Source organism: Pieris napi, chromosome 1 (genome assembly GCF_905475465.1).
Source record: "Pieris napi chromosome 1, ilPieNapi1.2, whole genome shotgun sequence".
Taxonomy (NCBI): domain Eukaryota; kingdom Metazoa; phylum Arthropoda; class Insecta; order Lepidoptera; family Pieridae; genus Pieris; species Pieris napi.
Window position 1 is genome coordinate 4,917,982 of NC_062234.1, and position 18,573 is coordinate 4,936,554.

The 18,573-nt window shown below is 34.9% G+C and overlaps 1 protein-coding gene across 1 annotated transcript; it reads left to right on the top strand.

The window, feature by feature from the left end:
- The first annotated feature begins 1,634 nt into the window (after nt 1–1,634).
- Nucleotides 1,635–18,000, top strand: LOC125049765 (nuclear pore complex protein Nup133). The gene is made up of 22 exons (XM_047649215.1): nt 1,635–1,834; nt 1,936–2,054; nt 2,206–2,399; nt 2,712–2,925; nt 3,177–3,292; nt 3,469–3,661; nt 4,417–4,542; nt 5,475–5,630; nt 6,264–6,423; nt 7,504–7,591; nt 8,194–8,399; nt 8,927–9,084; nt 9,680–9,807; nt 10,436–10,636; nt 11,250–11,371; nt 11,934–12,082; nt 12,949–13,082; nt 14,316–14,552; nt 15,488–15,682; nt 16,420–16,530; nt 16,818–16,932; nt 17,540–18,000. Exons 1-22 carry the CDS (start codon nt 1,725–1,727, stop codon nt 17,689–17,691), a joined length of 3,384 nt encoding a protein of 1,127 aa, XP_047505171.1. The 5' UTR covers nt 1,635–1,724; the 3' UTR covers nt 17,692–18,000.
- Nucleotides 18,001–18,573: the final 573 nt, after the last annotated feature.

Consider the following 18,573-nt stretch of genomic DNA (forward strand, 5'->3'; position numbering starts at 1 on the left):
TGCGTCTGGACAAATTAATATCATCATCATCATCAATGTAGTGCGTTTTCCAATTACAGCACTAGAGCGCATTATGCGGCATAATGCTCAACGTTGAATGTTCCAACTACAGCAACGCTTCGCACAATTGAGCACTCTTAAAACGAATGCTCTCGCGTGCTTCTCGCAATAAATACCAACACAGTGACTGAAAATTGACCAGTGTTTTTCTTTAAGTTGGCATTTATCGAAATTTTCGTTAGTAAATATTATTGATTGTTGAAAAATTTGTTTCGTCGTAGATTTTGAAAATAATTAAAGTTATTTCAAACTGCTAAAAAAAATATAAGTATGGATGAAGGTATAAATATGTAGTTACTTTTTTTATATTCCACATTTAATTCGGATCTGTAAACAAATTTATTTTACAGGATTATACTTTTGTAAACATTGCAATGTTTTGAAATGTTTTGAAAAAGTATATAAGTAATTTTTTTAGAAATCATTTTAAAAAAATGACTCAAAACGTAAATGATGTAAACTTCTTACATGCAACTAAATATTTTACTGTTAATTTAGCTTGTTAAAACCTTATATTCTTTAAAGGTTTTCTCTTATTTCAGTAAAAAAATGTTAATTATTTCATTAAATTATTTGATTATTAAAATAAGCGTAAAAAGTTTTCAACCAATTATTATTGTTAACCCATTGATATACAAAAAACCCAAGATGCACACTCAACGTCAAAAAAACGTCCTCAAAAAATGAGCGCATCATTCTAAATTGTGCGCTCATTTCAAATAGTCTCGCGTCTACAAGTGGAGTCGATGTTATTTATTTGTGTTTTTTTTATAAATAAATTTATGTACTCTTGAACTTTTTTGTGTGTAGTTTTTGCCAAATATATTTACGCTATATAAAGTGTGGGTCAGGAGGTAGCCAATTTAACATTTTTTTTTTAATTTAAAGAAAAAACTTTTTAACCGGATTAAAGTTATGTATTATTATAAATTTACAACTATTTAACATCCAACACCTTTTGTCTTCAGTCACCGTGACCACTCACGCTGTAAAGCACCCGAAAAGTCGGATAAATTTAAAATTATGTTAAATAGTTGTAAATAAAAAAGTCATGTTCGACTCCACTCACTCCTTGTCCTACCGACCACGGTCGGTCGTAAAATTTTATTGCTTTAAGTACGTATACACTGCGTTGTAATAACAACTTTAAGCAATTCGCGTAAGGTTGATTTTGCAATAATATATGCTTGTAACATATACTGTTATGGACAGAAATAGTGTTTCGGGACACTTTCGAGCGTTACTTTTATATGAGACTGTGCATCTTGGGTTTTTTGTATATCAATGTGTTAACCACATTATTTATACATTCATGAGGTTGCTAACTCTATTCAGAACATTTTTTTTTTCAACACTGAGTTAGCGCACTCTGCTGATGCATTTGAAAACTAATTCACGTTCCAATTAAGCTTCAGCATTATGCGGCATTGTGCGGCACTGAGTCGCATTATGCTCTGTAATTGGAAAACGCACGTAATGTATAAAGTCTACCTTTATTGTCTGTCTAATTTTGTCTGCATATAACTGTTATCTACCTAGTGTCAGTTGTCAATCGTCTATTATGACAGTATTTGATAGTCCACATTAGCGTCTGGCGGTTAATTAAATTTTCATTTTACAAATTATTATTTATTCAAGAATAAAGTTCTCTAAAGCGTTTTATAATGGATTACAATAGTACTGGTGGAATGAGGAGTCCGTTCTCTCCACGGGTGAGGCAATCGTTATCTGGAAGACGAGCCCTTGGATTATCAACAGCTAAAAAGAATCAGAGGTACATGCATAACCTTCTCATATTAAAAATAATACGTTCGGTTTTATGTATATCAATTGTTTTTCATTTTCTTTTACTTATGAAAACTACTTTCGTTTTAGCAAATATGAACGAACATCGCAACAGCAAATGGGTGACGTGATTTATCAGACAATACATAGCACAATAGAGACCTATGGAATGCCCCTCCCAGTAATGGTTACTGAAGCTCTTACATTTGGTAATGAATTAAAATATCAATCTTAATCAATCTAGATTCTAATAATCCTTGAAACTACCTTTACATTTTACTATTTCGTTTTTATGTTATACTTTTGTCTACACATTTTGCATATCAGTTTGTTGGTAGATAAAACTTTATTTAATTTTAGGCAGTGGCGATGTGAGTGTAGGCATGTCACCATCTGGTTGGTGCTGGGTTGTAGCTGGGCGTAGGGTTCTGGCCTGGCCTCAGGAGCTGACAGGTTCATCAGGGCCAGTAGCTGCTCGTGAGCTCATTTTACCTCAGACTGACTTGGCACACAAAGCAGACCTTGTTTTTATCTTCTATGAAAATGATGTACAGGTGAAAAAAAAATCAACAATGTCTAGTTTGCACATAGTAATTTAATGTGAAATTCTTTTTATGATTTCTTTCACCTTCAAAATTATAAAAGGTATCACATTGTAGTGTTTTCGTGTCTGAGAGGTATATAGTATTTTTACCTCTATACCAATTTTTATTTTGTAGTGTACCTATAGTGTTTATAATATAATAATATGTTTGTATTTAATAATAAGGTATAACTCTTATAAAATTAATAATTTAGTGAAAAGCTATAACATATGTATAGATCATACATACAATCATCCAAGTTCTTATTTTATCTGTTCTTAGACTGTACCTTCCTGTGTTGGGGTTTCACCTGAAGGAATTGTTCGTTACTGGTCATCAGTGGGGCAAGAGGGTGCATACAGTGAAGTAAGCTGTGAACTGGCAGGGCAAGAATGTGATCGATTAGTATCAAGAGTAGATGACACTGGTACAACCTTGGGATCGTTGCTTCTTGCAACTACTACTTGTACTTTAGTCAAGATATCTACTAATAGAGGTAAGTTTCATTTTAAAAAAAAATCAGTGAATGGAATCTATTTTTTCTTGGCTCGCACAATGTCAAGCTTAAATCCATTATCTCATTTATTTATTGGTTGTACTTATTCTGACAGTGTTCATAAATACATTGAGAAGATTTATGTATTTCAGACTAAATGTATATAAATTATAAATACATAGTATATAGTGCAATATGGCTTTATATTTGTTATAATATAATGAGCTGTTTATATTTCATTTGCTTTTCAGAGGGTAGAACAACAGTGAGCTGTACCACTCTTAGGCCCCCAAGTGGCTGGCTTGGTGGTATTGGTCGACGTGTCTCACTACTATTTTTTGGCTCAATGCCAGCTCATGCTGATACAGTAAATATACTTTCTTCGTATTAATTGAAAATTCATAATTAATTTAAATTCTATTTACTTTGCAAAGAAAATATATTAAAACAACCAAATTTAGTTTTTAAATATTTTTTTTTTAAATTACAAGGAATATTAAAATTTTAGCACAGTCACATTAAATAAAACTTCTTTTATTACAGAAGTTAGTTGGTGTGGTCATTCTTCCAAATGTGCCTCCAACTACTGATGAAGAGGAGAGTGATAGTGATGAACTAATATGCCTGGTAGCAGGTGGACCACTTCTTCAAATGTGGAGTGGATCCGCATTGCATGAGCATCATTTACGTCGACCATTACTGGATGCAGCAGCTCGGGCCCATTTGGCTCCACATGGTAAACTTTCACATGTGAAATAAATTATATTTAGAGTCTGTGCAGAAAAAGCACCACCCAGCGATAAGTGATTGCAGCAGTGCTTATTTGCCTTTTTTGTTGTATGTATTTACAAATTTTTTACATAATTATAATTGATTATACATAAAAACTAGTGGACCCGACAGATGTTGTCCTGCATGATATTTCAAGCAATTAGTAAAGCAAAGTATGAATGGCGGACTGATTTGTGAATCTAAACCATTCCCAGATCCCCTTGAACATACTTACATTTACTGCATAGATAAAAATCTATTAACTATTTAAACATTTTTGAAGATCAATCAAAGGAAGTGTCTTTTTAGCTTTCCAACATAAATGTACAATGTGACAAGGTTACGTATTGAGCCTATATGTTATTTCTACAACTAGTTCATTATTGATACATTCATAAGTGCCTACAAGAATAAATGATATTAAAAAAAAATAAGTAGCACTACAACCTCTTTAGGTCTTGGCCTCAGATTTCTGAATCTGTTTCATGATCATTTTTAAATCTAATAGGCAAGTAGGTGATCAGCCTCCTGTGCCTGACGCAAGCCGGTTTCTTCACGATGTTTTCCTTCACCGTTCGAGCGAATGTTTAATGCGCACATGGAAATAAAGTCCGTTGGTGCACAGCCGGGGATCGAACCTACGACCTCAGGGATGAGAGTCGCATGCTGAAGCCACTAGGCCAACACTGCTCTATGATATTTAAAAGATGCATAATATAGGTGAGCCAAGTACTATGGAGGTAACAGCGTTGGATGTGCAGGCGGCAGGTGATCATACTTTACTACTTTTGGCAACCATATCTGCGGTCACACCGGCTCGACCTGCAGATACTAGATATGCTCTGGGTAAGTTTTACTACTGAGATTCTTTTCATTATGTGAGTAAATGTTTATTTAATTCCATTGTACTTTAAATTTAATTATTCTGTTTTCATTCTTATTAACAAAACTTTGTATCATTAAAAACAATACTGCTAAGCATTAAGTGAATCAGCAATATAACAAGTCTTAATATATTTATTCTTTGTGGTCTTAAATGTATTTGATTATTACCATTTTATATTTATTTTGTATTTATAATAATAAAAATCAGTAATAGCAATGTTATATTTGATTTAAGAATTTGGTAGAGTATAATTTAAATATGTATTTACAAATTATTAGTACATAAATATTATAAGGTTTAGTTTGAAATACAATCAAACCGGTGTAAGTGACAACTGGGTAAGCGGGAAAACTCTATCAATGAGAGTAGTACGGGACGGGGATTGAATTACGCGTTATTGGTAATATTATTTTCGACTTTTAGTACTTTACAACACATAATGGTAACTTTTAGGTAGAGAGAGTCACTAGGTGGTCACGAAACGTTTTACTATACTTGGGTACAGAAAAACGTTAGGGGGCGGGGGGGTCAATAATCTCTAAAAACGCTCCCAAACCTCTATAACTGAGAAACATGAAACCTGTATAAGTGGCAGTTATTTCTCACGCGTGAACCTCTACAAGTGAGATTGATACTTGCCTAAACCTCTTTAAGCGACCGTTAAACGCATTTAACTTTTGCTATTTATGCCCCATTCTAAAATTTCGTGGGACTCCTAATTCAAACCAAATGCGCGTCTGTGATTGTTTTCTATACTTTCTTTCTTACCTCTGAGACAGACTCCTGTAACTCTGTAAGCTACAAACTCGGGTTAGTGAGAAACCTCTATAAGAAATTGCGCTCTCAATTTTCCTAGTTTGACTGTACATATTTATGTCTAATGTTTTTTTAGCCCAAATAAGAGTGGAAAATCCTGAGTCACCACAAGTGGTGAGTATATGCGCAGTTGGAGCCGGGCGACAGGAAGAAGGATCTCCGCGTTGTCTGCCACTTGGTCTACGCGCGCTTCTATATACGTCGACCGCACTTGCGATCGTGCCCGCAGATAGTACGTACAATTATTATATATGCTATTCTAATATCTCCATACTTTATAGTGAAATGAAAGTGATTAATTTAGTAACGGTTGTAGTCCATAGTTCGTTAGCCTTTTTTGAAGTTATAGGCGCGTTATGAAAAATTGATGAGAGTGAAATTTTACGATGCGCCCGCACCGTGACACAAAATTAACAGAATGAAGTTGCCCACGGAAGATGCTACGTCATTGGACATAATTCAAAAACAACATTCGAATAATAATAGAATTTATGTTACACTTAATGTAAGAGAATAATAATAAATATTTAATTTTTCAAAGGTAACCTGAACTTTATTGACTATAATGACACCTTTTCTAGTCTTTGATTATTTAATTATAATTAATTATTTGCATGCAATCAAAAACTATTTTTAATAATGCCAAAGTAGAACTTCTTACGCGCGTACATGAGTACACGCACCCTTTTTTTTAACGAGTTGCTATGGTCGATAAACCTGAGGATGTGAAGATAAATAGGAGTTTATATGCAAAAAGACAATACACAACAAATGTTTGTAACGTTAATAAATAGTTAAAAAAAACGAATCACCTTATTTTTCATACAAAGTAGAATGAATTCTAAAAATAGTTGTTTTGATATAGCATCAGTGGCCAACGAGAAACCGGAACACGTAGATGTGTCCGCGGAAGGCGACCGAGTGTTGGGCGCGGGAAGGGGCGGAAACGGGGCTTTGTTGGTTACCCGCAAGCACGGACTACTACGCCTCACCATGGCGCTTTCAACCCATCATGAGACCCAACAGTAAGTATACAGTCTGTAGAAAGCGACTGGCGTGGCGGCTGTGCAAATTATTATTTAATTACTAGCTGACCCGGCAAACGTCGTTTTGCCATGTATATTATTTCTAGGAAAAAAATGTTTAGTTCAATAAAAATCAATATCTACTGTAATAAAAATAGGGATTGATCGTAGAGGGTAGATAAAAAATTAAGGGTTGTATGTATTGTTGTATGCTGTATCATAAAAATTTTTTAAAATAAAATTGTCTGAAAAATAAAAAATAAAATTTTTGGGGTGGACACCCCTTATCACTTAGGGGTTTGAAAGATAGATTGCCGATCCTCAGACTTTCTGAATATGCATAAAAAAATCATATAGGTCGAGCCGTTTCGGAGGAGTATGGGAACGAACATTGTGACACGAGAATTTTATATATTAGATATACTTTTTTTTATATTAAGAATCAATATGTCGAAAGGAATGTAACAATATTGTAAAAATTACATTAGAGGTTTAGCACTGCTGCAAACTCAAACAAACTTTTAACAAAAATGTATTTTTAACTATGTATTTCCATATTTATATCATACTAGCCGTTTCGCGCCCGCTTTGCTGGACGAATTAAAATAAATTTTATGTTTCATTATTTTATTTTTTTTCATATTTTTATTATTCTTCTTTTTAACTTCCCGCTAAGAAAATTGAAATATTTCGAAAATCGAGTTTTTAACAGATGTTGACGTTTAGAGGTTCTAGGAAGCCTCCCCGAATGTTTCCGCGGTGAAGTCCGTATGGATAAATTTTCATAAAAGTAAAACAGCAATAAAAAAATGAAGGAACGTTGGAATTTAATAAATAAATAGCCATAAACCATAAACCACCAGCCAATTTCGCATCGAATGGTGGTAGTTTCATGTCGATACGATTGTGTTTGGCGTGATTGAGCCTCAAACGAAGACCATTTTCATTATATATATATATAGATTAACTTAAAATAAATATATTTTCATTATGTATTCCTAATTAATTGTTACAATACAATACAATTACTTAAATATTGACTAATAATAATTGATTATTATAATTTTTATAAATTTTCAGATCTTTTACTAGCAGCCCAATGGGTTCTCCCTCTCCATCTGACATATTCGACGGAAACCTTACGCTCTATGAGATTGATCCACATGAGGTAGTTTAAAAAATTAAAATTTATAAATTCTATATATTTTTGCATATTTTGTTCTTAAACCTTCGCTATCAGCGTTTTTTAGTAAATTTTTTTTTAAATTTATAGATTTCTTGGTGATCCTTCAGTTAATAAAGGATAATAATAGACAAAAAATAAACTTCAATCATAATACAATATACAAAACCGGTATAAATTGTTTAAACATTTAAAGAAAAAACTTTTTAACCGGATTAAAGTTATGTATTATTATAAATTTACAATTATTTAGCATAATTTTAAATTTATCCGACGTTTCGCGTGCTTTACAGCGTGCGTGGTCACGGTGACTGAAGACAAAAGATGTTGGATATCAAAAAGTATCACAGCTGCAGAGAAAGTTGCATTATCTGTATTTATTTCCCCGGAGTTGGTATCGACTAAAAGATGGAGGGTTTTGGTAAAAATGGCTCACGGTGTCCTCTATTTTCGCGGATTGTTTTAGTTAAAAAGTTTTTTCTTTAAATGTGTAAAGGTTATGTCAATAAAAGACAATATTATTGTTTAAACATGTAAAATAACATTGCGAGTTCCTTTTTTATTAATTTCTGTATAATTATTTTCAGATTGGTATAACAACGTCAGATGCATGTGGCAAGCTCAAAGCCGCCTTCTTATTCCATCTACGACGCGATGCAAATGCGGGCAAAATTCTGGCTGAACTATTCCCTTCGCGAGGAGCCACGCCCAGTGACGTAGACGCGCCTCTTGATAGAACTGTCATCGCGGTCGCTTCAGAAATGTTGGATGATGTCCCTGCTGGCGATCCTAGGTATATTTCTTATAACTATCAAATATTTTTTTTCTGCCATGAGTAATATTATATCGAGACTTAGCGCGATCCCCATGTGTCAAAAACCAATACATTTTTGACATTATTATTTTTAAATTTTATCTTCTCAACTACCTTAGGTTATCATTATATGTTTGATGACACGCCATTCTGTTAACATAAAGCGTTTATGAAATATGCGGAATTTAAAAATAATTGCCTGGGACAATATTGGGGTCGTTCAAGTATTACGTACACTATAAGGGGGGGGAGATTTTCGTATTTGGTGATTACGTCACCAGTAATAATTTACTTTTTTACACATATATTACCTACACATTGTCTATGCTTGAAAACGTAATGCATTTTCGAGGATTCCTACAAAAAGCTAATACGTGTTTGTAGAGCTTTGCTTACTTTTGTTGAAAGAGGGGGGGGGGGGGGGGGGGGGGAAGATGAATGGCAGTGAATCTGCTTACGTAATACTTGAACGGCTCCATTGATATAATATTACATTCTAATAATAGATGGCGCATCCTTACGGGTAGCAGCCGTGTGTCGCTGGGTTCGTCGGGCGCGCTCCAAGCTTCCGGTCAGCTGCGAGATAAGCACCGCGCTCTTACACTTTATATAGATTTCTTGCACGCCGCTGGCCTTTGGCACCGTCTTGGATACGTCAGCAAAGGTAGGGTAATATTTGAATAAGGTTTGTTATATAGTAAAAAATTTTAATTTATAGCTCTAATACAAATAAATTAATAATTCATTCACGGTTTTGGTATAACAAAAACAGAAATTGAAAAAAAAAATGTTTTTTTTTTTTTGTTAATTAATTATTTCAGACATCTAATATATAAAATTCTCGTGTCACGGTGTTTGTAGTTAAACTCCTCCGAAACGGCTTGACCTATTCTCATGAAATTTTGTGTGCATATTGGGTATGTCTGAGATTCGGACAACATCTATTTTTCATCCCCCTAAATGTTAAGGAAAACATTATTTATTTTTTTATGATACAGCATTAAAAAATACATACAACCCCTAATTTTCACCCCTCTACGATCAACCCCTATTTTTTATTATAAATGATATACATGGCAAAACGACGTTTGCCCGGTCAGCTAGTATTTTTATAAATAAGTATCAGTTTGATGTATGTTAGAAGTTTGCTATTATAGATCTACGGAATTTATTAAAGACAATAATTTAGTTAATTCTTTGTGAATCGCGTCCTCATTTTATGTATTGTAATCCGGTTTTAATATAATCACGTATTTTAGAGAGTGGATGCGGATGTGTGCGTAGCGTACGCGTGTTGTGTACGTTGGCGGAACGTCTCGCGGCCGCACGTGCCTTGCAAAGGCTTCACAGTGCCGGGGCAACGCTCGTCGATGCCGCCATGCAACAGGTGATATTTTTAGTAAAAAAAAATCAGTGGCGCTACAACCTTTTTTAGGTCTGGGCCTCAGATTTCTGTTTCTGTTTCATGATTATTTGTGAGGTGATCAGCCTCCTGTGCCTGACGCACGCCGTCGACTTTTTTGGGTCTAAGGCAACCTCTTTCAACCTTCAACTTGTCTGACATATTAGGCGTCTTGGTGCAGACATCTAAAAAATATCGAAATATCTATTTATGTGTAGGGGGGGGTTAGGTTCTTAGAGTTCACCGTCTCATATATTCAGTAATTTAGTGTAGTTTGCCAATAACATCACTCTATATTGTCTATACATACCCTCCTAACACCTCTCACAAGTAAACTTCGACACACTTTACAGTCCATAGGCAAGCAGGATGTACACAATGTTAAAACGTAGTTCTGACAGTCATGTAATTTTTTTTGTAATTAAAAGTATGAAACAGGTAAATATAAATTGTGAGGCTCTATATAGGCTAATTTCTGTTGCGTTTAAAATAAAAAATGAAACAGTGGCGCTACAACCTTTTTAGGTCTGGGCCTCAGATTTCTGTATCTGTTTCATGATCATTTGATCTGTTGCGTTTGGAGTATTTAATTTAAAATGAGTCTAACGCGCAGGTTTCATCGGACTGCGACGCAGAAGAAGAGCCGGAAGTATGTGCGGCGCTAAGTGCGGGCGCACTCACGGCCGCTGATGTAGTTCTGCGCCGTGTGACGCGCGTGATGCGTGCGGTGAACGTATTGGCACGTTTGCCAGCGCCCGCGGTCGACGCGAATGCGGCCGCAGCGCATGCGCATCACGCATTGCGTGCTATTACGGTAAGTTTACTTTGTATTTCCAATAGTCGTTTTAAAACTTCCAATAGACGCACATTTATTAGGTATGGAAAAATAAAACTGGCTTCAAATACCTGTCAAAATGTTTACCCAGGATAGTACATTCTACATATATCCCCTTGAGAAAATCGTAGATATCTCAAAAACTACTGAAATTTTCATAAAACTGTTCCTTAAGAATTTATTCGAATTGATCTGATTTAAATAAAAAAGATAATCTCGATAATATGATTTAAATTTTAAAAATTTGTTGACTTACATATTTATTTATTTATTTATTAAGGAAACTAAACAGATACATCTCTATACAGTAAAATTATAAATCATTACAAACTTTGCTTGGGAGTTTAAATAGTTATCACAACATGGACACATATCCATTTGTGCGCTAAAAACTATACTTTTAACAGAATCCATTTGAACATGGTACCGAAACATACACAATTTTTTTTGTAACAATAGAGATTTACAGATAACAGTCGAACAATGGAATGCATTCTATTGTTTGGCTCAAATCCTAATTCACTTCAACAATACCACGGTACGCGTACAACGTTCAGTCATTTTTCAACATGAAATTATGTTAAATTTCTAGACGATACTTAACGAAATGCACAATGTCCGGAGCCAATGGACGAGCTGGTGCGAGGGAGAGACCGATTGCGAGCCTTGCGCTGATCTGTCTCTTCTGGTGCGATACCATACTACAGCTGTCACGTAAGTCAATAGAACACAGATTAGGGAGCGTTCAAGTATTACGTCACGCAATTTTTGGAGATTATTGACCCCCCCCCAGTAACGCGCCGTAACGTTTTTCTGTACCCAATAGGAAAACGTTTCGTGACCACCCAGAGACTCTTTATATCTAAAAGTTGCCATAATGTGGTGTAAAGTACTGGAATATTAACAATAACGCGTAATTCAATCCCCGCCCCGCCTCTTAACGTTTTAAAAGGACACCCCCCCCCCCCAAATTCGTTACCTAACTTGAACGGTCCCTTAACTAATCTAGACTAAATACAATATTTTTAGTAGTTAACTTTTTATTACTATTCATTATTACTTAAAGCCCGGCAACGCACTCGCGATCCCTGTGCTCTTGATGGGCGGTATCACTTAACATCAGAAATAAATTAAGTAGTTTAATAATTGCTCTTAAATTTGTATGAGATTTAAAGGATGAACATACAAGCAATTTCTTAGAAATAAATTTATACTACACATTACTATACCCTACTTGATTATAAGACGTACATGCGGTACATTTTATTTTCATCAGCGAATCGGCACACAATTGCCAAGACGCCAGTTCGCGCGCGCAGGTACTGGAGGCATCGGCCGTACTAGCCGACTTATTACTAATGGATGCGCAGACGCTGCCTGAACACACCTATCACCGTTTGCGAAACGACCTTATTCGGCCATATAGTAAGTTATCTATATCTTAATATATATAAATTACGTGTCACGTTGTTTGTCCGCTATGGACTCTTAAACTACTGAACTGATTTCAATCAAATTTGCACACCGTGTGTAGTTTAATCCAACTTAAAAGATAGGATAGCTTACATCTCAATTTATACCTGCAATATTATTTTATTGCAAATATTTGTTTATTATTTGATAGTCACAATTCTAACAAATGGCGCTGTGTTGAAAGTTCCAACGTTTCACATAAGCTACAATTTAATGGCATAACCACCAAAAAAGCATGGTGGTCCCCATGACTGGTGTTCTCCTACCGTTTCCCTTGAATAGTTTACCACTATGTGATATAACAAAAACCTTAGCCACAGCAACGCTTGGCCGGTCTGCTAGTATAATATATATATTTTATTAAAAAAATATTTTTGGTTGAAGCTAGATTTTTGGGTCTTTGATTGCGATTCGACTGCTTAAGATTCAGAGTCGAGTTTAAGCGTGAATTGACCTCAGTATGTCCAAATCCGTATTACGTACACAATAGGGCCAAGTCTCGAGAATCTCAAGAAACCAGTTTTTAATTGATACCGATTTGGAACAATATTTTAAATTAAACTAGTGGACCCGACAGCCGTTGTCCTGCATGATATTTCAAGCAATTAGTAAAGCAAAGTATGAAAGTACCGACTGCAGCGCCATCTGGCGGGCTGATTTGTGAATCTAAACCATTCCCAGATCCCCTTGAACACACACAAAAAATTTCATCAAAATCGGTCCAGTCCAGTCGTTTGATAGAAGTTCAGTGACATACATATATATATATATATATATATAAAGATATTCTGATTAATAAATGGCATTTATACTAATAGTTGCGGAAGGCGAAGTGGATCGCGCTGCGGCATTGGCCGAAAAGTTCAAAGCGTGGGAGTTATTGGTGGAAATGTGTATTCGCAAACCCGACTCTGAAAGATTGTACAACTACGTCGACAAGTATGAACACGAGGTATGTTTTGATTAAATTATTTTTTAATCTTAAATTTTCTTCAGATTTAGATTTTGTTTTCATAATAGTATAAGATCCCGCTATACAACGACCTTCACCGAGATGCTTATTTAATGAAACTTATTTTATATTTAATTTAATATGTCAATAAATATAATCCATATGGGTTGCCTAGCAAATTTCAGTCCAGAGTATGTTTAATTAATATTAAAAAAAATTTTTTTTTAATTTGCATATGTAGTAATTTTTTTGAACTTTTTTCAATCAGGGTAGTATTATATATGTATCACTATAACCTTCTTTTATACTAAAGATGTATATATACTTTAGTGTCACATAAAAAATATACACATAAATAATTAATTGATTAAAAACAACCTAACGTTTGCATATTCTATGGGCTTCATACTTTCGATTGGTATAGAATTTATCTAATAATCATACCGGTGAAATGTTTAAAAAAATATATATTTTTTTAAATTAATTAAACATACTCTGGACTGAAATTTGCTAGGCAACCCATATGGATTATATTTATTGACATATTAAATTAAATATAAAATAAGTTTCATTAAATAAGCATCTCGGTGAAGGTCGTTGTATAGCGGGATCTTAGACCATAAATACAGTGTAAACTCCATGTAACGTACTCGATACTCGGCTTAGATTGGTTTAGACTTCCATACAATGATACACTCTGTATAGCATTACACCCACCCTCACTAACGACAACAATTAAATACTAAAACGTGGTTTTTAAGTTGCCGAAATTAGTTAAAACTGCGGAGCTAAATTGTTTTGTAGCTTTATTGTCCTAGTGAGAAATAACTCGACTGCTGGTAATTTCCAAAGATTGTGTGTGTGTGTGAAGTGACATTCCGAATATGCCAAGTATAAATTATATGAGTAAAAAAAACAACCTAACTTACTTTACCGCATAATTTCTATGTGAGTATAGGAAATGGTTCTTTTCTTATTCCCTTTTTAATTCAGTGTTACGATTCTTATAAATTAATATTAGTAATGATTAAATCTTTTTTTTTTCTTTCCTTCATTCAAAGAGTGGAAAAGATAATGAACTCTTTGGGGCTAGTTGTAATTTTTGTATGTAAATAAATGTTTATTAATAAATCATAATCATCTGAGGTTATTTTCAACGAGGGCCTGTTTCCCTCGACTTTTGGTTCTATAACCTAAATACATACATTATTGACTAAGATTGTTATTATAAAGGGTATAGCAGAGACCGCCTTTGCCTATCTAGCATCGGGTTCTGGGCCTGATAGGGCTCAACTGCTTCGGGGATTAGGCGAGCGTCGTCCAGGTCGTCTTGCCCGATGGTTGGCCGCAGCGCCCCAAAGACGGGAACTGCTTGCCGTTCACCAACTAGCTCGAGCTCCGTTAAGTGATGCTGCGATCACACTGCTGCAGATGGCTAAGGATGAACGGGATTCGGTTAATAGGATGGTGGTATGTCTATGTATTAATATTGCTTTTGTTTATATATTGTAGTCTTTGAATATAAACGTGATTTCAAAAATTATTTTAGATTCTAATCTTAAGACCGTCTATACTCTGATTTTTAATTCCATAGAATTCTGACATTTAATAAATGTTGCTACTAAAAAAGATTTCCACCGAAAAAGGGACAAATTTGACCCATTTTAGGGCAATAAAATAAAATGCTACGTATTTTTTATGTTTTACCTACAAAAAGGTAAATCTTAATATTTACATACTCAACCTAGTACAAAATTAACAAATATTTCAATATCACGAACAATATATCGAATTAACTTTAATTACTTTATTTTATTCTTAAGCTGGCATCACTGCCTACCAATTCCAGGTTTAGACCTTTTTAAAAAAAATATCTTTACCTGTGCGTTTTTTACTGTTTGTGGTGACATGGGACGTAATTATCAGTCGCCGTAAAACCACTTTTAATGTTGAGCACCGCACTTAATAAAATGGATACATTCACTAACAAATAAAATGTTTGTATAGAGTCAGATGATGACTCGTATTGAAATTGAAAAATGTGCCTGCCAAAAAAGATTTGTAATCTCTGACATGTCAAAAAATGATAGCTGTCAGAATTATACGGAATTAAAAATCAGAGTATAGATGACATTAAATTTTACATACATATTAAAATCGATGTACCTCTAGTTAAAATATACAATATTTTTAATGCTTATTTAGCATTTAATATGTATTTCTTTATTGACGTTTATAAGTGTACATTGTGTTAGCTAAATGAATAATTTGAATAACTTAGAAAAAAATACATAAGAGCGGGAACTAACCAATACGGAAACCTTATTCCATGACATGCCGGAGATTCTTAATGACTTACATCAATGGGATGGAATTTCCTTCTTATCTTTATACTTACTTTACAGACAATGGCATCTCTAGCAAAGCTGTGTCTTGTGGCCAGTGACGAAAGCAAGGGCCAATTGCGTGACAAATTTCAACAGTCGGAAACGGTGTTAAGTTTGGGAGCCCAACATCGCGCCTTGCCCCGAGATATACGACTCCACTATGGCTTAGGAGAACACGATATGAAGATATCCGACCCGGAAGAGTTGGTGCAGGTATTTGATCACTGTGCTTTTAATTTGATACTAAATCTTGCAAATTTTGGATTAAAATACAATGTATATTTAATGTGTTTCATAAAAAAAATATGGTTTAACAGTACACATAATATGTGCAGTTGGGTCTCAGATTCCTGTATCTGTTTCATGTTCATTTGTTTTTTTCTAGGCCTTTCTAGGACTTTTTGGGTCTAAGCCGATTTCCTCACGATGTTTTCCCTCACCGTACGAGTGTTAAATCCGTACATAGACAGAAAGTCAATTGAACCACAGCTGGCTATCTACGACCTCGTAGATGGGAGACTCACGCTGAATCCATTATGCCAACAATGCTCTTAACTTATCAACTTATTACATATATTTAACTAGCGAACCTGACAGACGTTGTCCTGCATGATATTTCAAGCGATTAGGATATTAAACAAAGTATGAAAGTACCGACTGCAGCGCCAACTGCCGGGCTGATTTGTGAATCTAAAAGAGCTCCAAACAAACGCATACAAAAAAAATCATTCCAATCGATACAGCCGTTTAAGAGGAGTTCAGTGCTATACACACGTACAGTACAATTATATATATAAAAGCTATCCTATCTTGTAAGTTAGATCAAACTTCACACGGTGTGAAAATTTGATTGAAATCGGTGAACTAGTTTAGGGAGTCCATAGCGGACAAAGAACGTGACGCGTAATTTGTATATATTAAGATTTAAAAAAATATTTTCTACTTAACAGATGTATATTGATGCGGAGAGCACATCCCTCACAGAGTACGACTACAAAAAGGCCCTCGATCTCACTGATTTTGTAGAAGACCCAGAACTACGAGAAGAGCTTAGATTGAAGGTATTATAAAATAATTATACACAGTTTAATTTTTTAATAAAAATATTTGCTTCTAATAAGAATTGAGAAGTTCGGGATTTGTAAGAAAATCTTTCAGCTTAAACGATATAATATACGAAGAGTGACATCGCTTTGGCACATTTCAACACATAGGCTAAATCTCCGAAATATAATTTAATTTTAGTTAATCACATTTTACTTTGTTCCTCTAACTTTTTTAATTATGGGTTTTTTAGTTTAATATTATTTATGTTTAGTCAAGCGTTTTAAGTAAATTGTGTTCGCAGGTATGGTGCGCGTCAATCATACGCGAGGACTGGTCGCACGTCAGCGTAGAAGACCCGCAACATGCCGTGCAAGAGACTCTTTTCTATCGACTGATAGACCTTCTTAATATAATGGGTATGATAATCACATTTAAAGTAAAGAAATATGTTTGTAGTGTGACAGGTGCGAACAAATAAGCGATGGCTTCCAGACAGTACAGTACATTAAAATAAATATATAGTTTTATTTTTCATTCCGTAGAATTCTGAGATTTCATAACTATTGCTACTAACAAAGTTCTCCACCGAAAAAGGGACAAGTTTGACCCATTTGAGGACAATAAAAATAAAATGTTACGTATTTTTTTATTATTTGTGATGAAAAGCGACAGCGCTTAATAAAATTCCCTAACAATAAAATGTATGCATAGACTTAGATGTTCCGACTCGTATTGAAATTGAAAAATGTGCCCGGCCAAAAAGGTTTGTAATCTCTGACATGTCAAAAAATGATAGCTGTCAGAATTCTACGGAATTAAAAATCAGAGTATTGTATTATTGTAATGTAAAACTTTTAAATGTCAGCAAGTATTCACTTAAGGAACAGAAGAGATTTTTTAATAACTGAGAACTTTTTAGTTTTGGTTTGAATACACACCCTATATTTAGTACCAAAATGCGTTAAAGAAAAACTATTATATTATCTACATATTATTAAATATTATATTTCAATAAAATTTTAGGCGCCGACGTCGAGAGTTTACTTCCCCCGTTGGAGATGATATTGGAGCAGAAAGAAGTATCTCGATTGACTGAAGACCCGCGTCTACACTATCTCTTAAAGTATACGTACGCCTGTCTCACTCATCACGATACCGACCAAAGTATGGAGTAGTTTAGTGCTTGGTTAAAAGACTTACGGCTTCCTCAGGAGTTCGTCTACGTCAATACGATAAACGCTGTGCGAAAAACGGGCGATTTTGCGTACTAATATCATTCTTGGTACGGCTCGTTTCATTTAAGTACAAAAATTATATAGTTTCAATTTGTATGTTAAGTACCAACATGATTACTGTCGAACTATAATGACGTAACACATCGACGAAAACTCGAATAAAAATAGATCTACGTGCACTTCATTCAAGTGTACGTACGCCCACGGAGCGCGGTTAACTTTTCCCATGCAAAAAACCTTTTTTTACTAAATCATAGGCCGGGAGATAGTGATTCAAAATACGACGAGTTCGGCTAACGCCCACGCGACTGAGCCGCCGTTACCAGCGCTATGACCATCATTTTTAATTTTTGACGTGACAACGTCTCTTTTTAACGTCAATTTTTTTTATTTTTTTTTATTTTATAATTCGATGGAGCCGGCTGCACGCACGAAAAATAATGACTCATGCGGCGTTACCTCGCTCTGAGGCGTTCCATTTAAGGCTTGAAGTGCAAGCGAGAGCGCGAAGCGACAGAGAGTCACAATCGGACTCCGCGCTCTTCAGCGTTCGACATCTGTCTCTCTCCTACTTGAGTGAGCGATTCGTAACGTTGTCACGTTCAACTATCGTCAGTAAACCGACTTTACAGACAACCGATGTTTTTCATTGCGTAATAAGAACCCCGAAGAACCGCCATACGGGTACAAATGACCCACTATTTTGTGTCACTATCTCCCGGCCTATTATTCATATTGTTCCTATGTGTGATTGGTCAACATTCAGTCTTGTGGGGGTTCGTAATATACAGTTGAAAATGAATGACTGATCCGCTTGTATTG